The sequence below is a fragment of the Ammospiza nelsoni genome, chromosome 6 (genome assembly GCF_027579445.1).
Source record: "Ammospiza nelsoni isolate bAmmNel1 chromosome 6, bAmmNel1.pri, whole genome shotgun sequence".
NCBI lineage: Eukaryota > Metazoa > Chordata > Aves > Passeriformes > Passerellidae > Ammospiza > Ammospiza nelsoni.
The window spans coordinates 12,038,960-12,066,925 of record NC_080638.1 but is presented as its reverse complement, the minus strand read 5'-3'; the positions used below and the strand labels follow the sequence as shown (position 1 = coordinate 12,066,925).

Sequence of the window (27,966 nt, the reverse complement as noted above, 5' to 3'; positions counted from 1 at the left end):
CTTGCAAAAGTAAACAAAACTCTTGCCTTAAGAAGAAAAATTGTTTATGTGTGCAGCTTTTCCACTTCTGACTTCATCTACTTCTTCTTGTGGCAACTTTCTACAAGAACACATTCCAAGTAGAATCATTCAATCTGTATTCAAGTGTCCAGGAAATCCCACGTAGTTATGAAAGCTGCCACCAAATGAGGGGCTTTTGCATCCAGCAGCCACAAAATATTCCCAGTCAGGCAGCAGCACTCCTGCATGGATTCTAAATGAAGTCTTTTGAAACCACTTGATAGCAATGTTAAATATGATACTCGCTACCAAAACACAACTTTATTGATTAAACACCAATAAAAGACCAACTGAATGCAGGACAAAGACATTTCAAAGAGTGTGGTGCAAGTTAGGTGTTAAATTTTTAAGGAGCTGTACAAGAAGGGGAGGTGGCAGTTAGGACAAACAATTTTCTCTCACAAACTGCTCCGACACAAAAAGGTTCATGTAGAGGCTCAGGAGGTTTTCCATACACTCATGCAATAGAAACATTCTTGAGCAAGTCCCATGTTAAGTATTGCAGAAATGGCTCCAATCACTCTCATGTTTACATTTGAAAACATAAGAAAGCAACAACAAATTCTTCTCTAGAATACAAAATGTGTTTGTTTTCTATGAAGTCACTGGAAGTTCACCAGGAGGAAAGTTTCTCCCACAGCAGCTAAGGTCAACAAAAGTCGTTCTTTGAAAGAGCTGTCAAACATTTCACTGATTTCTTCTCTTAACTCCCTCAGCAGAGGTACTGTGGACTTACCATCTGCATTCAGAATTCTCTCAAAAAGTTTACTCCAGAAATCACTGTCAGGAGTCCTAAAACAAACAGAGCAGCATTCAGTGGAACAATACACACACACACATATATATACAGTGTGTCTATCAAGGTCTCCATTTATATTCAGCACCAAACATCCTGGGAGAACCATGCCTGAAATAATAATTTCACTCACCTGAGTAAATTTAAAGGAAAACTAGGACTGTGTTGCTCATTTTATATGTATGGACCCCATTCTCTTTCTCCAATAGGTTTCTAGATAGTAACTACACAGGTCTAAACCAAATGTTTATACAGTTACCTCTACTAGCATACCTGACCACTACCATCATTCACACTAAGCCACAGCAGTTTTAGTTTACAGGAATTATCAAGAACATTTTTGAACCAAACAACTTGGGAAACTCCTTTCATGAATAAAGGGCAGAGGTAAATCTTATTTACCCACTTGCAAGCTAAGTTAACAGGGCAATATTAAAGGAAAGCTGCAAGGAAAAAAAAAAAAAGAAAAAGGTGGTTTAGAGCCAGTTTTGCTTCCTTTTTACCCCGCCTCCATCTGCAAGAGTTCTGTACAGATAATATTTTGGAGACAATTAATAGTAATAAATCCCCTCTCTCCCAGATGTACCCACACAACACGAATAAAAAGGTTAAGTGACTCATTTAAGTTTCAGAAAACTGATATTAAGAGCAAACCCTTTGTTCTTCAGTCTTGCACTGCTACTGACTACTGAAGCATTTTTCTCCCTCGAGCTAGGAGTTACAGTGGCTTTGAAACAAATTATCTGCCTCTGCTTTATCTAAGTGACTCACAAAACAGCAGCAGCCAGTCTCAGAATGAACCCAGGCTGTACTATTTGTGCTATTTCACTGGTAACTCTTATATTTGCTAAAATAATCAATGCAGAACCTAACCAAGAAAACAATATACAAGACTTGAGTCCATTTTCTTTGTGGGATTAGATGAGCAAGAGGTGTGGCACAGGAGATGAAGTGTTGCTAAGGAGGTGTCAAGAGTTCCAAGTGACAAAAATAGTCCTAAAAATTCAAATGCAGCTTCTATATCCTCCTCACATAAACCTGCACAGATGACATTTCCTAAAATAGTAGTGAAAAAAGAAAAAAAATCACCATATCCATTCCTTAATAATGGATTTTTTCAGGTAAAAATCCTCCCCTGATAAACAGGCTGTCAGTATTATACTTGAAGATTAAAAAAACAACTTGATCACAATTTACATTCTACCTTCTGCTAAATCTCTACCACAATGTTTCAGTGGTTTCCATTCATTCTGTCACCTTTTAAGTGGGTTCTCTTTTATTGAAAGCCATTGACCTTGGAAGAAAAATGTTGTGTTCTACTCAGCAATTCCCCATTGTTTTGGTAATTTGCTGAACTGGTAGTAAAATCAGTAGCTCTTGCAGTCATTCTGCTATATCTACATTTGTTTAATAAAAATAATTAAATCCTGTTTAAAAAGCTTTCTTAAGATAAGAGGATCATGGTTGTTGTATTTAACCTCAGTCAGCCTTCTAGGAAGAAGCCTTATTTCTAGGTGTCAATACCTGAAATCTCAGAACATTTTTTGAAGAACGTTATTCTGTCAATAAAATCCTTGAAAAAAAATACCGCAAAACAAACCACCAAACAAATTCAAATGAACCTCAAAGAAATAAAAAAACCACTTTGAGAACTTTGAACACAAAGGACAGAAGCAATGCCATCTTTACAAAAGCAGAATTACTAAAAGCAACAGGAAGAAGAATCCTGTGTCTTGGGGGGTGTTACAGTGTCACCAGCACGTGTGGCTGTCTGCACAGGATGAAGAGCAAAACTGATCTCCATCAGCTGACTCTTCTCCCAGGGAATACTCAGCTGTGGAGCCTCTTCTGGTGGATGAAGGCTCCCTACAGCAGTGAATTTGCTTGTCACAGATTACTTGAAAGCTTCAAACTGACTAGAGCAAATGTCATCAATCAATAAGAACTAGACAGACTAAAAGATCCATGTGTGAATGGAAATGGATTCAGTGCAAATTCCTTATTCCCACATAATGAAATAGCTCATTTACACTGTTGATATAAGACTTCAGTACAATGTGTAACTAAAGCACTTATGCAGACATTTATTGGAATAACTGATATTAAAAAGTAAGTATAGATAATAAATGATAAGTCTATAACACTTCAGAAGCAAAGCAGAAGAGAGGGTGGAAAATGAATTCCTTATTTGTACTCTGAACTCCCAAATTATGAAGTGTTGCATGCAGGGGAGCGAGAAGCCATTACAGCCTGGTTCCAGCTCCACAGAATTTGTGCCCAGGCTTTATCTTCTTCCTGCTGTGTCTCCTGTAGCCCTTCACAGGTCTCATTCCTCAAGACTCCCTCCAATTCCTACCTCAGCCAAAAATCCTAATTTTTTCAATCCAGCATCCCCAGCTTTGACTACAATTCCTTTCCAATACACTCCTCCCCTTCAAACTCCACTGAGGGACAGACAGCCCTATCCTTCCCAACTCAGACTTACTATTCCTCTTGCTCCAGTTATCCAGAAGTTACTGCCCTTTTTCTCATACCCACAACCTGATCATGTCCCTGACACCATGTCCCAGCCTTCTCATCTCAGGCTTTATGTGGCTTCATCTGCAGTAGCTCAATTTAATCTCCTGCAGAATTAAACAAAGGATATCATAGTAAGAAACCAGACATATACCCATAAAAAAAAAAAAAAAAGACATTTTTTCCTCTGTACACAGCTTAAGAAGATTGGATTTTTTCCAAAGGCTGAATACAGCAAACTGGGAGATGTAAGCAGTGCAGGTTGCTAGGGAACTGGACAACTCCCACGCTGTAGTGGGTTTTCTTAAAGCAATGGTCCTAGGAGTGATCCATGATCCTGAATCAGATACCTGTCCAGCAACTGCTGTCATGAGTGCACAGTTCTGGAAAATCCTTATGAAATGTCAAGGCAAGAAAAGCTGCAGTATGTGCCTAACAAAATAAACAACTGATCAGTCTAAGAACAAACAAAGGGCACAGGAAGGCAGAGCAGACTGATAGTCAAAACATGCAGCTAAAAGTGAGCAGTAGAATTTAATACCTGAGACAAACAGCAGCTTCCAAAAAGCAGCTGTTTGCACACTTGCATCTTAGATGACAGTTTTAAATTATTTTCTTCGCTGCACAAGTGTACTGTTTCTACAGCTGTTACACCCTGCCATCAGTGTCTTAGTAGAATGAAAGAAAAAAGCAGAAAGCCAAATGAATCAATTTCTGAGGCAACATGCTCATGTGATCTCTGCTCCCCTCACCACCCACCCACTTACAAACTTCTCCAAGCTTGATCTGTAAGGTGCTGACTAAGTCAGTCTCATCTGAAAGGATGGAAAAAGCAAAATCATCTCAACCAGATTATTCATATTCAACTTAAAATTGTCTCCTACACAGCACTGAAGCTACCAGTGAACAAGTCCAACAACTTCAGAATTTCAGGCCCCACAAAACTAACACTTTCTGGCAAAACCAGCCCCAAGTTGCTGTACATTCCAAGCTCTGAAGATAGCACAGTCTAAGCTCTGAAGATAGTATCACTATAAAGAAAATGAAGTTAGAGGTCTCTTCTTTCCCAGCAGCCCCTTCTGCAAAAGGACTTACTTGGATAAGTCTTGGCTGATTTTCCAGATGGAATTCTCCTGATAGACCTGGATATGGTCCCCAAACAACAGCAAATGGACTATATCTGCAATGCCAACCAAGTCTACCTGTAATCACAACAAACACCACAAAATTCAATGTCTATCACTTCCTGCTCTTACTGCTTTCACACATTTAAGTTGGAAGCATCTTTACACCAGAATCTTCCAGAGACCTGTTAAGCAAGAAAACTTCAAAAGGTAAAATTCTGTTTTCATTATAGGTTTCTAAATAAATACAGTAGCTACAATCACTGAACAGCACTGCTAATCCTTTCACTTAATGCCAAAGAGTCCATCAGATGCAAAATTCTCTTTATTCAGTATTTATTGATCAGAGCTTTCCACAGCACTTATAAATTTTAACTTAATAGGTTTTGTAAAGGAAACACAGAAATTAAGATGTCCTACTAAATACAGACTCACCTGATAAGGAAGAGAACTTTCTGCCAGAAGCTGCTGCCCATGAGGGGTCTGAGCTGTGGGAAAGTTATAGGGCAAGCTGACTCGAGGCAGTACCCTCAAATCCAGGCTGTGAGAGAAATCCACCACCTTCAGAGCATTTGGCACCTCCTCATTAGAAAAGGCATCGCAGATCCTGAGCAGAAGAAGCACATTAGGCAGAAGACAATCCAACAAACTTTTCCTTTTTTTCAGAATTAAATTGAACAGCATAATGAAGGTGAGTCTTAGCCATGTCAATACTCCCCTCTGATGGCTGCTGTCAGAACTACTGCTGCTAGGGCTGCCCTGGATGGCAAGAGCTCACAGCAGGGAGCTTGGGGATGATAGCGCTGTCTCCACAGTAAGCAATGGGAAACAATAAAGAGTTGAGGATGATGCTATTTTTGTATTTGTCACAGTTATCAGAAACAAAGTCTATGGACTGTGGGAGTAGTATGATGCCTTTTCACTGGTCCTGAAATGATGAGCCAGACACAAGTGATAAAAAGGGGTTATCTTTGGAAGGATCCTTATGGTGCACAACACGCCAGATGAAAAGAGCTGAAGATGCACACATAACAAAGCAGATACAATTTTTATATGTTTAGCAAATTAGCATAACTGACAAAAATCTTTAATTAGAGACAGGTAATTCTCCCTGGTTCCACCCATTTCTGAACAACCCCCCTCAGATGGGAACTAAGATTTGTTGATGAATATGTGTCTTGAAGAGCTGGTTTTCAACCCTGGCTCTCAATAAGCCTAACCTTGGACCCTGGGGCTTGGAGCCACTGGGGAATTTATTTTGTCTTTCTGTCTAATAGAGTAGGTTAAATGCTAGCTATTAATGCAATAATAGGCTACAGAGCTATAAATATACATATGTAAATAATATAGAGAATAGATAAAAGCAAAAAGGCAAGAATCAATTTGGAATCAGTGTAATGTTTTACACTTCTCCAAATCTCAAAATACTTGATACAAAAAAATAATTAGGCTTGATAATACTTCTACAAATTTCTCCTAGTCTACAGGTGAGGAAGGACAAACTAGAAGGGCAGGGAGGAGTCTCTCTATTGACAACTGCCAAGCCAACAACATCTACATATCACAGCTCTCATGAGTACTTTTCTTACATACTTGTATGCTCTGAGCTTATTTTGTAAGTTGTACTATGCACTTGTCCTTTTGCTATCTGAAAAACTCCCAAACCATTACCCTAAGTTTTTGGCAGTTGTTTGTTTTGTATTTGACACACAGAAATACAGCAGGAGGTATCCAAGTCCATCAAACCACTCTTAGATCGGTGACTTCCAAAACAGGACACAGCACCCTAAGGGATGCCTAAGACAACCCATTGCAGGATGTGAAGAAAATATTAGAACTTGCACAGTACATGTATGTACTTTATAAATAATTATGTAAATAAGTTATTAATAAAATAATCACAAAGAAATGAAAAGTAAACTATGTTGGGAGCATGTATGTTAGATGACTGTAAGCTCCAAGTAAATTTAAATTTAATAGCTATTTTTAACATATCAATGATAACTAAGAACAGCCCCAGTGAATTTATGTAATGGAATTATATCTGATTCATTAGACATTCTGGTTACTGGCTTCCCACTGATGCCTGAAGTTTTTAGCTTTTATGTATTTTTCATGTATTTGTAGTTCTGTAGACTGTTAAATGACTCAGTGTAACTTCCAGTACTTTTCCAGTTTTCCTTTCCACAATGAGCAGGCACTTATTAACACATTCCTAGAATTTTGCTGTCTTGCTTGTAAGTTCCCAAGGACACTTTATTTTGTACCATGTAATCACTGGCATAATAAAGGTAGGAGAGGAGGGCAGAACCCAAGGAGATGACAAACCAACTGCTCCTCTAACTGGACAATATTGACCAGATATTCTAATTGCCTTATCTTATCAATTGCAAGGATCTAATATGGGACACTGGTTTTTGCCATATTAAGTACCTGAAGGCACTCAACCTTCATATAAATGTTTGCTTTTATATTAGCATTCTAACATGGTCTGGAAAAGTTTCTGCTTTATTTCCAGACATCACCACACTTAGTTCACAGATCACATTCCAAGGGATACGTGACTTTGTTAACATAACATGGGAAAGAGCTTAAAGAAGAAAAATAGGTGGGTGCATTAAGGTACAAGCTGGACTGCAGAGGAAGCTGAACACTTTGTTTAGAGTATCTGGATATTCCAGTCCCACCTGTCTTCTGTCTTCTGATCTCCTGGGTTTCAAGTATGCAAAGACAAGTTACAAACTATATTGTGACTTGCATTACTGGTCCAAAACCTTGGTAAAGCAGAAACTTAAAAATACAGCAAACCATAATAGCAAAACCATTTTGTTGAACATGAGTTTTACAAAGTCAATTATACTATTTCTACAGGAAGGCTTATTCCTAAATTAAGTGTGTTCAGTCTTATCAGAATACACTGGAGCCTAAAAAACCTGGACTGCAGAATTAGGCTTGTTTTGCCAGTGGGCAGGTTCAGCACAAGAGGCACAGAAACCAGCTTAAGGAATAGTGTAATTTTCTATAATGCAAGACCTTAAAGAATTACACGAGGAGAAGTTCAGCAATGCACCTCATCATTGCTGCCAAGGATTGCCTACAGCAATGAAGATACAGCACCAGTTACACCCTAAGACTTCACCATCCCCCAGAGCCACACAGCAGCTGGGGGACCCTGTCACAGCCCAGCACTGGAGATCCCCTCCCAGAACTGGGAATTCCTACGGGTGTGTCCATCCACAGGCAAAGAGGCTTCCAACTGTGCTGGGACAGGACCCAGCTTGACCAGGGGGCAATAAACAAACTCACACCTCTTCCAGTGCAGGAACATCTGGGGTCAGCCTCCTCCTGGGCTCCTCCCAAAGCCTGGCTAGGGCTCAAGGAGCAACCCTCAGAGTTGCCTTTTCTCCTATATCCCCAAACCCCAGGTGTGGCCTTATCTGGTTTCTAAATACAAGTGAATACATGTTTTGACAATGAGTGGATACATAGATGATAGTGCTAACGAGTCTTTGTTAATGTATATTTCCAACAAATATAACATTTGGTTGGAAGATCATCTAGAGATCAGCTTTGGCTCAGGGCCTGCTGTTCAGGCCTCAGTGCTTCAGCTCAAGGGTACAAGTTACAGCAGCACGGGAGCTGTAGCTGAAATGACTGTTCTGTACCCTCCCACACTGACAGGCAGAGACAAACCTGTCTCCCAGGAAGAACACCTCTGGCCTCAGATCTCCATGGACAATCTCAGCTTTGTGCAGCTTCTCTACCACATGCAGAAGATCATGAACAACCACGAAGATGATTTCTTTTGTGATGAACTTACGGTCACAGAGAATATCCTGAAAAGAGAATAAACATCTTTCTCTGTACCCTTCTACCTTCCATTAGGTGAAATATTTACAGCTCACTTTTTGTTTCATTATTCATTTGTACAGAGGTAACAGTCCCACCATAAATCCACTATAATCAGATTTTGCCCAGACAGAATTACAAGAACTGTAAGCTAGGAAACATTATTATTCAAAACTGGACAAAAGACCAGGAGGAGGAAATTGAACTGAAGACTGAAATCACTACTGAATTTCAGTCCTATTTATATGCAACAATTCAAAATGCACTTACAAGACTTAAAGTGCGAATCATTCAGCAAGACATTATTGCTATGACCTTGCTGTAGCTGACTGGAATGTATTGAAAGAGGTCAAATTAAACAACAGCTTTAGATGCAAATCTCACTGTGGAATAACATGTGGTTTTTGGCTCCAGTCCTTTATGACTCACAAAGACAGAAAATGTGAAAAATTGGTTCAAGATTGTCTCGGAGAAGCACATGATCTATGAATGAGAAACCAGACCCATCTGAGGCATTAACAGGCAGCCCTGATTTGTATACAGATAAAGCCCAGAGCATCTGTATTGCAGATTAGACAGGAGAAGCTATTCAGCAAGCAGCATAACACCACTCCAAACTCACTACTGGCACCCAAGCAGGAGTTTGGACCTTCCAACTGTCCCTGGTTTGTCTGTACTGACCCTCAGTGTGAAGCAATTTGTATCCTTGTGCACAATGGCACAGCCATCCTGGTACAGGTAACAGCTGCAATTCTCACTGAAGCTCTGGTCAAAGTCAGAATTCAAACGCTTCTGTAACTCAAGGGTGATATAAAAATCCCAAGGCACAGGCTGAGAATACACCTACAAGAAGGTACATAAGAAGAACATTTATTTTTGGAATAAAGTGAAAATTGCTCATCATTTTCATATTCTTCTCATCCTCTTTTTTTTCCCCTTCCCACTTGATCAAGGAAGACATTTTTCACAGTCAGAAACTTTTAAACTATATCCTCAACTAGGAAGAGGACTCAAAGTAGCAAACTTCTTGCATGGAATCCAGAAATTAAGAGTTTATATTAATAGATGAGATTTTACCAGTTCACACTTCTTGTACAATAACCATCATGTGTGTTACCTTTATTGCAAATCCCTTTGCATCCAACTGGAAAATGCATCCAGTTGGAATGGCAAAAAGCATCTTGTATTCTTCATCGTTCCAATATTTCATTTTGATGCAGTAAGTCTCATTTCCTGTGTGGAAAGTTTACATTCATAAACTGTCACAGTAAATACTCTTCCCAAGTCATTCCCCACCTGTGGCACATAAAACTAAGAGGGCACAAACTGCACTGCAGAGGGTCTGGCATACCTACCCAGCTCAACATCTTTCTCAGGCTCCATGTGAGGCAGAGCTCCAGCCTCCAAGTGAAAATCTGGAGAAGCAGCCAGTGATGACAGCACAGAATCTAAAAACTTTTTACGCTGTTCAGGGCTCCACGGGAACTGAGCCACATCATCATCTAAGAAAACAAACAACATGTAGAGATGAGCTGAAATTGTGTTCTCTCTCTGCAATTTGGTTGTATCTGTCAGTAAAAGTAAGCTGGATACTGGAAACTTTTGATGCACATTCTGATTTACTATTCATCTCTTAGCAAGTCAACTCATCTCTCTCCAATAGTTCTGGGAAGTCAATGTGACCCTTGTCTTCAAAACTGCCTTAGAGACTTCTATCATGAGGTCTCAAGGATTCTACTGTAGCATCATGCAAAATGTATCTTTCACAAGAGACAAAGCTCTGAATTATTTCAGCCACAGTAGAATTCAAACTCATTCTGCAAATCAACACTCCTTTTTTAAATCTATGCCCATAGCAAGTGATTAGTTTGGGGTTTAGGGAAATTTAGTCCTTTGATTATAGCAGAGGTTTGATGTAAGAAAAGGAAAACAAAGTTGGACTCCAACTCTGTTGTTCTTGGCAATGCTAAGAATTTATTGGCTTTTATGTCCTGGAAGACACCTGTAGGACTGGACTTATTTTCCTTCTTAATAGAACATAAGGTCATTCAATAGATGAGCTGATCTGTAAAAACCAAGATAGCCCCAGTGTTTACTCTGCTTGATCATTTGAGATAAAACACAAGAACTAGATACCTCTACTGCCTTCTCCCAAATGCCATGGCTGAAATGAGGGAGAAGATTTTAAACTTTCACAGTACACATGTAAGAACCAGACTCTACTGTTATGCCCACACTTATTTGAAGAGCATTGCAGTAAGTACTGCTCAGGAAGCAATTCTGTGAAAGAGCCAGGAAATAGTGTAGGCTGGAGGCTACAATGTGTTCCAAGCTTTTGCCATCACAAACCTAGGAAATTTACTGGCATATTTTGTGGGAATAAACTAACAGACATCTGAAGTAACTTCTATTTTTTACACGGTATTAAGAATTACTATATCCAGGGTGAGAGCTGCAGTTCAAGGGAGATGTGAAGAAATCAAGAAACAAAGGAACTGTAAGGATCCAAAGTTTAAGAAAAGACCATTAAAACATCTGAACAAGTGTTTTCCTTTTTTCTGAAGAGATTTATCATCTTGTTCTAAAGTTTAGTACATATGATAAAACAAGACAAAGATCCATCCAAAATATCCCAGCTATTTAAGTGACATGATTTCTAATTGTATTTTCCTTCCAAGTCCTAAGCATGCTTCATCATAAAATAGTGTGTAAGCACATAAGAACATAACTCTCCAGAGCAGATATACTGAAATTTCAAATACACAATTCTAATAAAGCATCATAAGCCAAAACCAAAGGAGTCAAAGAAAGTTAAACACCTTGAACACCATCATCCAACACACATCTAATTCCCCAGGCCAGATTTTGAAGGCTTTCTGTGACCATTTCTGTTCTAACTGTAATCTAAATATTTAGAACAGAAAGAAACAAATGTCTTTAACTGGAAGAAAAATAAGCAAAGAAACTGACAATTTTAAGTATCAGTACTGCTTTCCATCAATAGGAGTAAGAAGGATACTGTGAAGTAGCACAGCAGTTTACAGCATAGTTAAAATGCAGATTTAAACCAAAATTATGCAACTTGCACTAGACTCCAAATTCCTATTCATTCTTTTCAAAGTAGTAGCTCATCAGCAGATCAGGAGACACACAATATGATGACAGAGAAAAAAGAAAGACAGACCAAAACAAAGCTACCTTAGCAATTATTACTGACATCCAGTCCAAATAATTTTGGAATTTGACCTCATTACTCCCACAGACTGTATGCTTTACTACCCTAAGTAACTTCTGTCACCTTAATACTGACATGCTTGGGATGCTGCCAAGAAGAATCCTGTACTGCACCTCACTGCTGCTTCAGACAAGGGAGACAAGCTCAGTCACAGTAATGGGAAACACACAAAGCAGAGCAGAAAGGACAGAAAAATCCCCACATTTAGTGACAGGTGCAAGTTATTTGTTGTGAATGAAATTCAGTTTAGTACTAACCAGTAACCCCTTCAGCAGGCAAGCTCTGAGCCAGCTCCAGTTTCTCACTGATCTGCAGGTATTTAATAGCAGATGTTTGTGTAACAGAGGACAGAGAACCTCCTGAGACTGAAGCACCTGATGAGTGAGTATCTTCCAGGCTTGCTTCCATGATGGGGCTGTAAATAAAGCCATCAAGTACTCAGACTAAGCAAAGATAGAAGTTGTAGATAACATCACCCCGGGGACTAGGAGAGGACACTGTGCACGCCCAGATTTAATTAACATGAAGAAATTCTTTCCCATCCCTAGCAGAAAGCCAGAAGTCATGTCAGAGCTTCATTTCAGTTTTGATGATTGATTATACTCAGAATCTAAGTCTAGAGATTTCATTAATCTTCTTTTCCACCAAATTTAACTGCTACAAAAGAAGACATCCTGAATATTTATCACTACCTTTGCTACACAACTTCAGTGCTTTCAAAGCAGTGAAGGGTTGGGTGGGAAATATTTCTTCCTAATTATAATCAGCAAGGTTTTCAAGGAACCTCCTGAGTAAAAAACACATTCAGCATGGTATACATGTTTACATCCTAAGAGCCAGCAAATCAACTCAGCTCTAGATTAAGAAACTCCCATGTACCAGATGACTTCTTCACAATGATACAAAGGTTTCTCTTCTCTCCAGCATTTTTACTCTGTAGAAGAACTAAAGTACAAACACTATAATCATTTTATATAGTCAAAATAAGTACAGGAGCCAACAGTATAAAAGGAACTGATGATTCTGCTCTTCATGTTTGATAATGAAGATAGAAAGCATTTATTAAATTCTCTGCAAGTTATTTGGTTAAAAAACCTTGTACTAAAGTCCCACAGCACTAATGAAAAAAGCCAAGTGGGCTTGCTATTTCCACTTCAATCTGCTCAAGGCAAAGTGGACCCTGAGCTAAAGAAATGCCTCTCTCCACAATATTCTGGTCTTTTCAGAAAAACTCCTTCCACAGCAACACTAAAACCACAATATGAAAGGCATGCAGGAGAAGGGGCTGTAGGTCCTTTACAGTTATTTACCTCAGTTTCTTTACACTGAGAACTTCAGTGAATGCCTCTTCACCCACCGGTGTCTCCTGATTCAGAGCTGCACTCCTGGATTCTGGACTATCTTCCTTCAGCTCACCCTGAGAGAAAGCAGGAGCTGGGACTCTCTGAGCTCCCACCCCGTGAAAGGGCGTTGAGGCCAGGTGGGCAGCCCTGTTAAAGTCACACGTGTCCTCTGGGTTGGCACAAAGGGTCTTGTTCTTGTAGGAGCCCGTCACAATTGCATCCTCACTCAAGCGTTCAATTCCATTCAGCTCATCCTGGAAAAAAACAGAAAACACAGTGAAAGCCTCCAGATTTTATGACAAATCTTTCTTTTATGTAAAAGCTGAACATTGCTCTTCCCTTTCTTCTACTCCACCACCTTCCAACATGAACAGGACTTTCAGCCTTCAGGAATTCTACTTAGCACAGAATCCCAGAATGGCCCAGCTCAGAAGGGACCTTAAAGAACATCGACTTCCACCCCTCACCATGGCAAGGAACACCTTCCACAAGTGCAGCCTGCTCCAAGCCCCATCCAACCTGCCCTGGAACCCTTCCTGGGACAAGGCAGCCACAGCCACAACAGGATATTTCCTGTACAAGCTCACCATCACCCCCTTCAATTACTGCCATGCCAGGCAGCAGTTTAGAATCCTTGCTGCTCACACGTGATGCCAGTCCAGCCAAGCTGACCCAGCCTGACAGCAGCACAGGCTGCCTTGGTGTCTCCTGGGCAGGAAATCTGCCATGGCCCCAAGTGTTTCCTTACACAGGCTCCTGCTCCTGCTGCTGCCGTGCTTTCCTTGGCACTCAGAGAATCCACAGGATCACAAACAGCGAGAGGCTGACGGGCACTTTTCTCATGGGCACCGTCTGCTGAACAACTAAGAGGAAGTTACACTCAGTTACACATTTATTAGAGCAGCTGCCCATCTCCAACAAATTCCACTCGAGAGTGTAAGTCTATTGATCATTCCAATCAACCAATTTCTACTACAGAACTACCAGTAAGCAATAGTTACTTCTCTCCAGAATGAAACAAGTTCATAGAGCAGCTTAAATAGTTCTAAGTTGAAGACGAAGAACAGTAGACTATTTCCTCATCAGGGACTCTGACTAATCAAATAAAAAATACCAAGATAAACAAAACAAAACACACACACCCCTACAAGAAGCAGTTATTTTAGCTGCTACAGCAAGGGTTTGATGCTTCCGTTTGCCTTCCCTCTGAAATCCATTTCTTAATAATTCTACCTTGTATTCTGATTTGTCAAAGTAGAGGATTCATCAAATATAGAGAAAAATGGAACAGCAGCGGGTGGGGGAAGCAGATCTACACCTGTAAAGAAAAACCAAGAGGCTCTATCATATGCACAGTTCTTCCAAAATAGCATATCCAACTCTACTTAAAATAGTTAATATGCAGTTCTAAAAGTACTGCTCCTAACATGAAGCTACAGAGCTGGCATATAAAGAAACCCATTTTAAAAGGTTTGGTTTTGCCACGTTAATGAACCACCCCTTTACCACCATATTATGTGAGCTAACTTGCTGTGTTTAAACTATTCTTCAGAATTTGTACATTTTCCTGCAAGACTGTCTTATTCCTTTGTTTCTCCTTAGAGTTTGAAAATGTATTTCCACTGTGGCTGTCTGGGGATTCATCAGGAGTCTGGATAACCACTGTCAACAACAACAAAAGTCACCTCTGATCAGAAGTAAAGTTCTTCAGGATTTGACCTTCCCAACAAAACTTATCAAAATCAACAACATACAATTTTGGGATGTATTCCACTAGCCATACCTCTGAGGAAAAAGGACTTAAGGTAGTTATCAATTTCATGATAGATTTAAACTCTTCTGAAATGTTACTGAGACTGCAAATATAAAAGATGGAAGAAAACTTTGCAACTACTGAAAGAAAAATGCTCTTCTTCTTCTTCTTGAAAGTCCTTTCAAATAGTGACAGTTCTCAGATCTCAGATGCTCCATGATTTGGTCAATAAGGTAAAAGGCACTACTAGCACACACACTGTCATTCTTCTAACCCACCTAAGCTTTGGGTTTTACTTTCCTGCCTTCTTGGTATTCATGGAACACTTCCCTTTAACCAGACCTTCTTGTTAATGGTAAAAACTTGACTACTTACCCTCAGAACAAGATGGTTTATGTAGCTGAATATCTTCATAGACCTGGAATTCACTGTGAAAAAAATAAACGAGTTTGTATTCTACAGACCTTCAGAAAACCTAAATAAACTCTGTGAAAAAGGCAAGCCAAGATGACAAATGCTTCTTGCAAGAAGTTAAGATCCCTAAGACAAATAACCAAACAGATGCAGGAAGAGCACAGATATTGGTTACATGCCAAGGCTATATTCCATTCTAGCTGAGAAAACAGGCTGCTAGTGATCCATGTTACTAATTGTACCTACACAGCCTCACAAGTGCTCTCCCTGCTGTCACCAAACCTCTCTATTACCTTTGTGACTGAGGCTGTTTCTCCCCATATTCTTTTGCACTGGGAAAAGAAAATCCTTGCATTCCCAAAGGTGTGGAAGCTGCCATTACCTCTGCTGCCTGTGGAAACAAAGCCACATTTCAGTTCTACAGTGGTTGCAAGCCTACAGAAATGCTTGCAAGTGGTTGCAAATTCTACAGAATTGCAAGCCAGGCAAAAAGGTTCAAAAACATGAAGATATTTCCATGTAGCCATTAAAACCCTGATAGAAAATGGTTGCCTTTGGCCACTTTTATTTGTACTTCGCTTACCTGCATGAAGTAAAGTCCACTTTTATTGCATAGTGAAGTTAAAAGGCATCATTTATTCTTTACAACCATATTTATACTTTCATAGGAGATTTTAGTTACCCTGCAACTATTAAGGACATATGTAAGCAGTTCAGCAGCTTACAAAGTCACAGCTCTGTTTCATTATTTAAAGTACTTACTGTGAAGGCATTGTTTTGGAAACAGAGAAGGAAGAGATAGAGAATATAATGTACTAGTGAAGAATCCTTTCAAAAGAAGTTTAAAATGTGTTAGAATAATATCAGAAATTCTTCCTTTTGGCTTTCTTGGGTACTTTTATTTAAAATTGCAGCTATTTGCAGTTAAATGAGGACAATACCTGTTCATGTGGCTGTTGCTGCTTGTCATCTTCTTTCTTCTTTAATTTCTTTTCCAGCTCCTCAATTTTCCTTTGTATTTCTTCCTTCTTCCGTTCTATGGCTTGTATTTCATCTAAGAAAAAAACACCTCTAAGACCCAATGCCTATTTCACATACAATTGGTGGCTGCAGCCTAAATTGTCAAGGGGCCGAAACTTCTGGTGGTCTTTCCCTGTCCCACAGCTCCCACATAAAGCTGTTGAATGTGTTACTGTATCTGCACCTCACAGCAGTTAAACAACTATCCTGTAGAAATAGAGAAGCAGCTGCAGGAACAGAAGCAAATACAATTTTATGATTCCATCTGGAATGCCTTACTTGCTCCAGCCCACTTTGGAACATACCCTCATCTTTCTTTCTCGCTTTCTTCCTGTAGATTTCAGCTCGGATCTCTTCAAAAGAGAATTCATCCACTCCAGCATAAACTTTCTCTTTGCAGTACATCACCATCTCCTTCTTGGCCTGAGCATCCTGCTGCTGATGCTGCACTCGCTGCAGGGGGTCCTCCCGCTCCTCAGGTTTGCGAGTACTTAACACAGAGTTTATGCTGGGCTCAATTTTACAGGGAGTCCTGAAAAAGCAGCAATTTATTACTTAGGTTCTGTGAACTTCACTGTAGCACAGAAAAGCAGGCATGGGAGACAACAGGACTAGTTTCAGAATCTAGTTTTGGAGTAAAGACATTCTGTTCCATGCTTAGAAAATATACATGAGAAAACTGGAATGAGTAACACCAAACTACTCAGAATTGTGTGGTAACTAAAACAAACAAACAACAACAAACAAAACAAGACAAATCCAACCTAAAGCGTCTATAAGGTACAGTCAAAAACAAATAAAATTCTTATGATGTCTGAACTGCCCAGCATCCTGCAGCAGGACCTGGCCAATTTAGTTCCATTCAGCTGTGTGACGACCACAGGCACGACAGTTCCTAAACTCTGGTTTGTAGCATGATTATCTGGGAGAAAAGGGACACAGGAGAAAAGGGACTTAAAAATGGACATTCCTGGGGCAGATGAAACCAACATGCTAATTCCAGGAGAGAAGAAGCAATGCTGGTACAGCTTTACAAACATCAGCAATCCAGCTGACTTCAGCTGGATAAATTCAAATCTGGGAGCGATCATACGGCAAACAGGTGCTCCAAATATTTGGGGTTATAAAGCTTTATGGAGGAGTGTGGGGATCAATACAAAGATCCCAACAGGGTCCTTCTGCCAAGAACCCTAGATGACAGTTGATGGCAAGATTTGCATCACATTTAAACAGCTACAGCATAACACTTCCACATTTGAAGGTAATAATAGTATCATAAGGAAGTGGATTCAAAGACAGAAAAAAAAACCCAAAATCTAATTTTAAGATTTCAACTACATAATTTAAACCTACATGCCAAGTCTCTGCCTAAGGCCCTTAGAGATAACCTAGCCTGGTGCTCAGTTCTACCCACTCTGTCCCTCTCCCTGCTATGAAAAGCCGCTGCCTTGGTAAGTAACATATCTCCATCCCAGAGAAATGGGCATGCCAAGAGATTTACCCTTGATGTGCCATCACTGACTTCCAGGAGAAAGAAATAGTCTTACAGTTTAACAGGAATGCAGATTTTACACATTTGTCAGCTAAACCCTGGCACAGCCACGGGCAGAGCCACTCTGCAGTCCACAGGCAATCCCTGCTGCTCACCACTCCTCAGCATTCCTTGGTTCCATGCAATTCCAACCCCTGGGAACTGTCTGTAATACCAAACAGTCTTTGCCACTCCTCCCTCAGAAGGAGCCTGTCTGTTCCCTGGCCATCATTAGCCACAGAAAGGTAGAGCAACCTTGCAAAACAATGTGTTTCCCTCTGCTCTAACTAAACCACCCCGTCTCCTGGGATTTATCAGCATTTCAGGGAGCACTGTACAAGCACCACACTCACTCCTCCACGACCTAAGTAACACTGTTGGCATGGCAACTCTGACGGCTTATTGCAGAATAAAACTCCAGATATGCTGAGCACAGAGTTCCCAAGACAGAAAAAAAACAGCCACAAATCTGCCTCCATTTGGGGCTCTTTCACAGCAAACAGCACCCTAAGACACAGAGCTTGTGCTTCTGTGTAAACACACTGAGCTAAGCCATTAAGCTCATTAGCATATATGAATATGATACAGGCCCCCACATCATGAGCAGCACTGAACACTCCCCATGTCCTTATGCAACCTCTGCTGAAGCCTCTGTCTTCAAGCTGCAGCACTAATTGCTTCCAGCCCAACAGATTTTTAAATTCTTCCAGCTGCAAGAGAGGCTTAAGTACTCACAAAACAAGTCCCACTTTCAGGAAGCAGCTTTGAGAATCTCAGATGCAATCCCCCATCCCAAACTCAAACTCACATCATTTGTGGCTCAGCTGACTCGTCCACATAGGGGGTGAAACTGGGCACTGGCGGGGGCACTTCCAAGCCAGAGCTCCCAGTCCTGCCAGGACGCTGTGGAAGGAAAGGCAACATCAACAACACAGGGATTCATTTCAGTCTCCACATCCCTCTGCATTCTGCATCTCCCTTTCCCTCATCTACTGCTCATCTGGGCATTTTCTTACATTGAAAATTAAGCTTGGTGGAGACTTTTCCAAATTAATTCCCTTCTGACACAGTCACAGCCCACCAGCTGAACACTGGCACCTCAAAGGCTCCTCCTGCACGTCCTCACCAGCCACAGCTCCTCTTATTCTGAGGGAATGTTTATACATATTGAGGGATATATATACACACATTATCCTGGTCAGGCTGGGTATTCTTTATTTTCCACAGATGCCACAGTTGTCATTTTACAGCCAAGATTGTCGCAATTCTATGATAATATTCACTCCCTGTCCACCAACAACCTCCAGACTTGGAGTTTGGTTTTTTCTCAGTTTTCCCATCAGAGGCCATTGCAGCACCACAAAAATCCCTGAACAGTTTCTGAGGTCCATTAGTAAAGAGAAGAGGTGGAATTTAGTCTGGCAACACACTACTCTCATCTGCCTATTTCATCAGACCAAGAAAATTTACATGGTGGGAATACTTCACAAACTCAGTCCTCTTTTCCATCATTTCCCAAACTGCTTCCTGAGGCATCTTGAAACCAGCAGTAAGAGAAATCCTTTCTTCCCTGTGCAGGTTTTTGTATGTCAGAGCATTCACCAAAGGTTATTCTTGCACTGCCCTTCAATGGAGTGGAATTAAACATCCTTGCCTCTTCTGCCAGAATCAGGATATTTTATTTAATTAAATCTAAGGAATTTCATTAAGAGGGGAGCAAAGACTACTCTAAGGGCAGACACTAAAAGAAATATGGAAGCAGAGACCAGAATGAATGTTTTAAACAGCACAAAGAGACTGGCAAAATAAATTTTATATTAATAATTCTTCCTCACTCTTCTCAGTTATAATAAATCTATGATTTAGTTAACTTTTCCATTCATGTAACCAAACTGCTTTCTATCTGAAAAGAATGTTCTTGGAGTTTTCAAGAATTTTAGCCTGGTTGCATCCCTCCCTCATTAGAGTTTTTCTTACCAAGCTCCACTTATAACAATGTCCATATTGAAAAGATTAAAATACTTTTATTACCTCAATGCCTGAAGTTGTTAGCTTGTATGTATTCTTCATGCATTTGGAGTTCTGTAGACTGTTAAATGTTGCAATGTAACTTCCAGTACTTTTCCACCATTCATTCCCACAGGGAACAGGCCCTTATTGACACATTCCTAAAACTTTGTTATCTCTTGCCTGGTACTTCTCCAAGGACATTTTATTTTGCAATCAATGGCATAATAAGAGTAGGGGAGGAGGGCAGAAGCCAGGGAGGAGATTACCTCACCAGCTGCTTCTCTCATTGGACAACATTGGCCTGATATTCCAATTTCCCAATCCTATCAACTGTAAGGACTGAATTCTGAGCTGGGTTTTGCGATACTGTGTACCTGAAGGTTTGCAAGGAAAGCTTTGTTTTTACATTATCATTCTAACATGGTCTGGAAAAGTTTGTGCTCCAGCACATGTCCAACAGAACAAACCACAGGGGACACAAGCATCATAAAGTCACCCTAGGGCATCCAGGCATCAGCCTCGTGCCTTTCTATTCTTCTCAGCTACAAAGAGCATGGCAACACTGGGGCTTATCCAAGCACCTGTGAAACAAAGCTGATCTCACAGGATTGATTCCCTTCACACAAGCTCTTCCATCACTTCTCTACAACAGCCTGAACACCTGTAGCACAGCTGTTCCTTTTGGTGTCTACTTGAAGCCATTGGAAGCTCCTCTCTGTCATCCTATTGCCAGGATAAATATTCCATTGATATTGCTCTTGAATTCTTTTGATCTGCGCTCTTCTCTTTTCCTCACAAGCACTTCAAAACAAGACTTGCAGGGTGCTGCACAGCCCTTCTTTGCACAAGGCAGCCAACAAGTTCTTCCTTCAGCTTCTAGTTGCCAAAATAATTCAACTCTTACATTTCTCTCTTACACATTTAACTAATGCCTGCCTTCTCTCCCCTTCTCTGGCTCATGTTTTGCCTCTTACATTCCTTTTCTGCCCTCCAAACATTTCAGCAGGCCACCTCTGCCAATTCTTCTGTTCAGCAAGAATTTCCTTTTCTTGAGTTTAAAACTCCACAGAGAGTTTTTCAACCTTATTCAAGCAATATCAGCCTGCTAAACTTGAACAGAGTACACATGGCCAGGGACTCTTTAGGAGAGCAACCATTCACAAGGGATGCAGTGACAGGACAAGGGGGAATGGCCTTAAGCCAAAGGAGGGTGGCTTTGGGTGAGATATTGGGAAGAAATTCTTCCATGGGAGGATGCTGAGGCCCTGGCACAGGTTGCCACACAGAAGCTGTGGCTGATCCATCCTTGGGAATGCCCAAGGCCAGGTTGCAGGGGGCTTGGAGCAACCTGGGCTAGTACAAGGTGAAACCAGATATCTATAAGGTTCCCACTAATCCAAACAATTTCACAATTTTATTATTAAATCTGTATTTACAATAGATACAAACCACAGGCAAGGGAGAAAGAGACAACCTCTGTTTCAGCAATCAGAAGTCATCAACTTCCACACACCTTCCTCTCTTTTCGCTGTCCATTTTGAGCCTCCTTACCCTGCCAGAGTTCCACGGTCCTGCTCTGCGTTCATTCTCCTTGCCCCTGCCAACTGTAGGTGCTGGCCATGGCCCTGCTGTAAGTGTGGGCATCTCAGGTCCAGACACAGAATTGTCCTCAAATACAGCAACACTTCGAGCATTTGGAAGCTGTCGAGAGCCCTGAGGCTGGGAGCTTCTGTTTGGGTTGATGACTATAAACAAGAAGATTTATGTCAATTAACCTTCAACCGCCACATTCAATTGCAAATCTCACTATAAAGAGATTAAGCTCCTTCAAGAACAGGTTTTTGAGCTCTTTAATGTACCTTTAATTGCATCTCCTACACGATTGATGGGGGCTCTCTTCCCTCTGCATTTGAGTTCTGCCAAAGAAATTCTCTGAGGCTCTGCAACTTCCAGCAATCCCATATTGTCTCCATCAGGAGTATCCACAAGTGCCAGTAATGTCTGCCGAGAAACACGGGCCTGAAACTGCCTACAAAAAAAACATTGGAGAAGTCAGCATAGCCTTCCCTATCCCAGGAACCCAGGTGAGCACCTAAGCTCTTCCCTTACTTGTGATGAGCCTGGAGTTTGTCCAAAGGCTCAGCCTTGCGCTGGAGTCCTTGCTGGAATATCAGATCAGCTTTCCTGAAGCTGCCCCTGGCCTCGAGTGCCTCTGCCCAGGTGATGTAGAGCGCGGCCAGCGTGGTGCCGATCTCCTGGCTCCACAGGTAACTGTACAGATCCAAGGGCTCCTTGCAGCAATCGCCCTGCAATGACCCAAGGATGTCGGTAATCACACGGCACTGCGGGGGCTCACAGGCAAAATCTGCATTTCAATGCCTCCAGCAAGACCCCCATGATTTCAGTACAACTCTGACAGGAACAGCTCCAAGGCCAATACACAGAATTTTATCATTTCTTATTTGAATGTGAGGTAATTCAATGATTGAATTGCACCGTATTAGTATTGCTGAGAATGAACAGCTATTTTAGCTTCAGATGAAGTATAGCATATTCCTTGCCACTTTTAGAACTGGTAGATTACCTCAGCAAGCTAAAGATGGGGAAAAACTGCTTTGAAAAGCAATGGACAACAAAAATTACAGCACTGGAGAGACAGGACAGGACCAGAACACTTAGCATGCTTTGGAGTTTAAAAAGATGGGGATAGAATACAGCTAGAAGCTAAACTATCTGGTAGGACAGATATATTTTAGATGTTGTATCTTTAAATCACTTCTATCTCTCCTTAAATAAATATTTGAACTCTATTCAAGGCAGCTTTCTCAAAACAAAAACTTCTAGAGTTTGTAGCTGTCCAAAGTGAACAACCCTAAAAAAGTCTGGAAATGAGAAGCAGAATTCAAGAGTAACATTTGCAGAAAAATACATCCAATATTGCACTCATTGTTGTGAAATATGCATGTATTTTATGATTGGCTTTTTGCAAATATTAAAATGAATATTATATGTGTTGTGTTAGAAAATAATGCTGTATTAATTTTCTTAAGTACTGTGTTAAATATAGTTTTATGTTATAAAAATAGAAACTATGCTATGTAAGATGCTTTGTTTAACAGAAAGGGCTTGCAGCGAGATGGCAGCCACAGGACACCTAAACCTTTCAGAGAAAGGGAATTTATTGCCTTCTTATCAGAAGAAACGAACTTCTTCCCGCCTCAGAGGCGCTGTTAGGATTAGAAGGAAGAAGCTGACACTGACCAGACAGAATCCTGTATTTGAATGGAATTTATGCATCATGTATGCAGTGTATGAAGATGCAACAGGCTGTTGTTCTTAAGGGTTAGTCCTTTGTTAACGGGTGTCCTTTTTCAGGCTCGTGATGTCCAGAAAAAGGCACCCGGACGTCCGTAACTCTTTGTATTTATTGTCTCATATTGTCCTAATTAAATTTGTCCAAATTGTTATTATTCTAATTGTGTTACTATTTTTATAACCATTTTATTACTATTAAACTTTTAAAATTTTAAAAACAAGTGATTGGCGTTTTTCACATTGTACAACACTGTTTGACTCCTGTCACCAGAATTAATTTAGCTGTGTGCAGACAACAGGAAAAGGACCCAAGGAAAAGCAGCACACGAGAGATGTTCCCAAAGCACTCACAAACTTGAGCCAGAGATTCAGATAGCGAGGATCTTTGTAGTATCGCTGCTGCCCGTGGAGGGCTTGCACTGCCCTTTCCAGAAGTGCGGCCAGGTTGCCATCCTTGCCACCCCCAGGGAAGGCCTGCTCTATCCACTTGATGTACCTAGAGACAGAATGTGTTCAGAGCGAGTCAGTTCTTAATTAGCATCTCTAAAGTATAAAGAGATTAAGAAAAAAATAGGCATAACATTGAAACACAATATAATAATTAAAAACAATCATAAAACTTAGCTTTCAATTAGTTTCTTATTAAATTAGAATGTGTTTTCCTTGCTTTTGCAAGGATATGTGACCATTTCACTCTTTTTTCTGAAATAAAGAAAAACTTACCGTTCCCACACATCCAGAGGATCATCTCCAGAGTAAAATCGTATTTCTGCTTCAAACTCCCTAAAACAGAACATTATTCATCCAATAAATACATTTGTATCACTGTAAGTCGATCTTGTATATTACAAATTAAGAGTTAATTATTAATTAAAAAGCACAGCCAAATCTCTCTGTTTGCTGTTTAAATGCTCCATTGCAAAATGAAAAAGTTGAAGTCTGTACTACACAACACCTGCACTGAGTAGTTCTAAAATCCTAGAGCGAGTTAGTAGCAGAGACATCAGTTACTAAACTTCTTTTATGCCTTTTTTCATGCCTGTGAGATCAGTACAGTTAAAGAAGATATACATAAAATGAGGAGGGAGGAATATAAGGGGAAAGGAGCTGTTATAACATCACTTACTGTTTTTTAAGCTGCAGAGCAGTGTGGCTGGAAGAGTCCTGCTGAGACAGTGCCTCTTGCAAGCTGGACATCACCCGTCCCTGCCTGAGGGGCTGCACATTCTCCTTGCTCAGCTCCCACTCGTGGCTGTCCTCCTGGGACATGACCACCTCTCCTCCAACCCTGAACGCTTCTCCTTTAATCCTGCACTTAAAAAGAAATGGACACCTGTACAGCTGGGTACTGACCTGAAACCTGACAGAGACAGCTTTCCTAAGCCCATTCACCCCACATTTCTGTGCAGCCAGAACACACCACTCAGATACCCAACTTTTAGGGGGCTTTTAGAGGGACTTGGAGGTTTAATTCCCCCCTACTGGAAATACACCTTGACAATGAAGAACCGCAAGCAGGCAATATTAGCAGCAAAAGCCACTACGATTAGGCCATCTCCCTCCCCGGTGATTGCTCTTTTCCATGCCCGGAGACTCCCCCCACCCTTCTCACAGGGGTTGCCCACGGCTGCGCTCCGGCCAGGGGGAGCCTCAGCCAGGCTCAGTCGGGACCCCCTGGTCCTTCACCAGTTCGACGAGCGGCTGCAGCAGGCGGGGGCACAGCCGAGCCTCGGCTCATGCCGGGGACTCCCCGCTGGCAGCCGAGGCTGTTGGTGCCCCGGGACGCATCGCCGCACGCCGGGACCGGGCACCCCGCGCTGGCCGGGCAGGAAAATACGTCTCAGAGCGCCACAGCCGCGAGCGCCATGTACCTCATACCCTAAAGCCCCTCACGGACCCCCAGAGACACCCACAGCCCCACACACCTCACAGACCACAGCTCCTCACGGATCTCCCAGTGCCCCTCAGCCCCGCGCCCCTCACGACCCGCAGCCGTCAGTGCCGCGCACCTCAGTACTTAGAGCCCCTGAGCCCCACAGGAATGCCACAGCTCCTCAAACTCTATTCACACCTCACGGCTCCTCAACCCCACAGGGATCCCACAGCCGCTCAGCCCCTCATGGATCGCCGAGCGCCTCTCAAGGACGCCACAGCTCCACGCACCTCACAGCACCGAAGACCGCCTCATTTCCTTACAGACCCCACAGCCATGAGCCCCGAGCACCTTGCAGCTCCTCACGGACTCCACAGCTCCCCCAGATCCTCGAGGGCCCGTCACGCCCCACAGACCCTCACAGACTCCACAAGCCCTCAGCCGACGCCAGCCCCGCAGGCGCGCGGCCCTCACGAACCAAACAATTCTCAGTCTCGCGCACTTCCCAGCCCCTGAGGCCGCCTCGGTTCCTCAGGGACACCACACCCCTCAACCGCCGCGCGCGTCTCACCCCACACGGCCTCACCCCTCACGGACCCCACAGCACCTCAGCCCGCCTCAGCCTCTAGCACCGCAGGCCGGCCCAGTCCCGCGAAGCCCTCCCGGCCGGACGTACCGCACACAGCTCCCAGCGGCGCGGGCCGCCCGGACCGACACAGGACCCCAGCAGCGCTAAACCCGTAACGGCAGCGCCGCCTCAGAATTCAAACCTCTCCCACTTCCCCATTGGCCGCGCCCCACCCCACCCGATTGGCGCCGTTCTGCGTCGCCCCGGGGCATCACGGGAAATGTAGTTCCTGCCGCATCAGCGGCACCTGCGGGAAATACTAAAATTTTTTATAAACACTGCGCTCGCAGTTAATCTGAGTAGAAAGACATACTCCTGTTCCTTCTCCCGTATGTTCCCGCCCTTTCCCTCTGGTAACCACTGGCACTCACTGATTCTCCACATTATTTCTCTGTCTTAAATTCATCCTGTTATTTTTTCTGATGTGCTCACCTCATGCAACTGGAGATGTGGTCCACTTTAGTGTCACAGAAAACCTCACTTTTTGGGTATCCCTGAAAAATAAATACTTTGGCACTCCCTAAAGTGGCTCCCAGAAGTGTAAGACTGTGTTAATAAGATGTTTAGTCCCATTAATCACCTTCTCTCTACAAGTATAAAAGAAACTAGTGATTCTGCTTTTCACATTTGAAAATGAGGACAGAAAGCATTTATTAAATTCTCTGCAAGTTACTTGGTTAAAAAACTTTGTACTAAAGTCCCACAGCACTAATGAAAAAAGCCAAGTGGGCTTGCTATTTCCACTTCAATCTGCTCAAGGCAAAGTGGACCCTGAGCTAAAGAAATGCCTCTCTCCACGATATTCTGGTCTTTTCAGAAAAACTCCTTCCTCAGCAATACTAAAACCACAATATGAAAGGCATGCAGGAGAAGGGGCTGTAGGTCCTTTACAGTTATTTACCTCAGTTTCTTTACACTGAGAACTTCAGTGAATGCCTCTTCACCCACCGGTGTCTCCTGATTCAGAGCTGCACTCCTGGATTCTGGACTATCTTCCTTCAGCTCACCCTGAGAGAAAGCAGGAGCTGGGACTCTCTGAGCTCCCACCCCGTGAAAGGGCGTTGAGGCCAGGTGGGCAGCCCTGTTAAAGTCACACGTGTCCTCTGGGTTGGCACAAAGGGTCTTGTTCTTGTAGGAGCCCGTCACAATTGCATCCTCACTCAAGCGTTCAATTCCATTCAGCTCATCCTGGAAAAAAACAGAAAACACAGTGAAAGCCTCCAGATTTTATGACAAATCTTTCTGTATTTAAAAGCTGAACATTGCTCTTCCCTTTCTTCCACTCCACCACCTTCCAACATGAACAGGACTTTCAGCCTTCAGGAATTCTACTTAGCACAGAATCCCAGAATGGCCCAGCTCAGAAGGGACCTTAAAGAACATCGACTTCCACCCCTCACCATGGCAAGGAACACCTTCCACAAGTGCAGCCTGCTCCAAGCCCCATCCAACCTGCCCTGGAACCCTTCCTGGGACAAGGCAGCCACAGCCACAACAGGATATTTCCTGTACAAGCTCACCATCACCCCCTTCAATTACTGCCATGCCAGGCAGCAGTTTAGAATCCTTGCTGCTCACACGTGATGCCAGTCCAGCCAAGCTGACCCAGCCTGACAGCAGCACAGGCTGCCTTGGTGTCTCCTGGGCAGGAAATCTGCCATGGCCCCAAGTGTTTCCTTACACAGGCTCCTGCTCCTGCTGCTGCCGTGCTTTCCTTGGCACTCAGAGAATCCACAGGATCACAAACAGCGAGAGGCTGACGGGCACTTTTCTCATGGGCACTGTCTGCTGAACAACTAAGAGGAAGTTACACACTGTTACACATTTATTAGAGCAGCTGCCCATCTCCAACAAATTCCACTCAAGAGTTTAAGTCTATTGATCATTCCAATCAACCAATTTCTACTACAGAACTAGAAGTAAGAAACAGAACAGTAGTATACTACAGCTCTTCAGAATAAAGAAGAGCAGCTTAAATAGTTCTAGTTTGAAGAACAGAAGACTATTTCCTCATCAGAGACTCTGACTAATCAAATAAAAATACCAAGATAAACAAAACAAAACACACCCCCCTCCCCATCCATGCAGCTAACAGTTATTGCAGCTACTACAGCAAGAGTTTGATGCTTCCGTTTGCCTTCCCTCTGAAATCCAGGTCTTGAATAATTCTACTGTAGACAAATTCTGATTTGTCAAAGTAGAGGATTCATCAAATATAAAGGAAAATGGGACAGTAGCCCGTTGCAGAAACAGATCTACATCTGTAAAGGAAAACTAAGAGGCTCTTTCATATCCACAGTTCTTCCAAAACAGCATTTCCAACATTACCTAAACCAGTCTTAAAACTATACTGTTCCTCGCAGGTGTCCATTGTACCATGAGGAAACAGATTCAAAGCCAGGAAAACAAAATGAACTTATAAGATTTCAACTACATAATTTAAACCACACGCCAAGTCTCTGCCTAAGGCCCTTAGAGATAACCTAGCCTGGTGCTCA

At 42.1% G+C, this 27,966-nt stretch overlaps 1 protein-coding gene across 2 annotated transcripts; it reads right to left on the bottom strand.

The window, feature by feature from the left end:
• Positions 1-294: 294 nt before the first annotated feature.
• Positions 295-25,550, bottom strand: BUB1B (BUB1 mitotic checkpoint serine/threonine kinase B). Of its 2 annotated transcripts, none has more exons than XM_059475288.1 (23): positions 25,517-25,550; positions 24,094-24,276; positions 23,691-23,750; positions 23,319-23,463; positions 21,762-21,958; positions 21,512-21,681; positions 21,204-21,397; positions 18,451-18,545; positions 16,417-16,643; positions 16,033-16,145; positions 15,385-15,482; positions 15,053-15,105; positions 14,158-14,242; positions 13,673-13,787; positions 12,892-13,178; positions 11,839-11,996; positions 9,702-9,848; positions 9,464-9,579; positions 9,028-9,189; positions 8,191-8,333; positions 4,933-5,104; positions 4,469-4,575; positions 295-852 (listed from the first exon to the last, which is right to left on the bottom strand). In XM_059475288.1, the coding sequence occupies exons 2-23, from the start codon at positions 24,234-24,236 to the stop codon at positions 663-665; spliced, it is 3,177 nt and encodes a 1,058-aa protein (XP_059331271.1). In that variant the 5' UTR covers positions 24,237-24,276; positions 25,517-25,550; the 3' UTR covers positions 295-662. The 2 variants fall into 2 exon arrangements, with proteins under 2 accessions (XP_059331271.1, XP_059331270.1); XM_059475287.1 differs by having other exon boundaries at positions 24,094-24,281; positions 25,517-25,524.
• Positions 25,551-27,966: the final 2,416 nt, after the last annotated feature.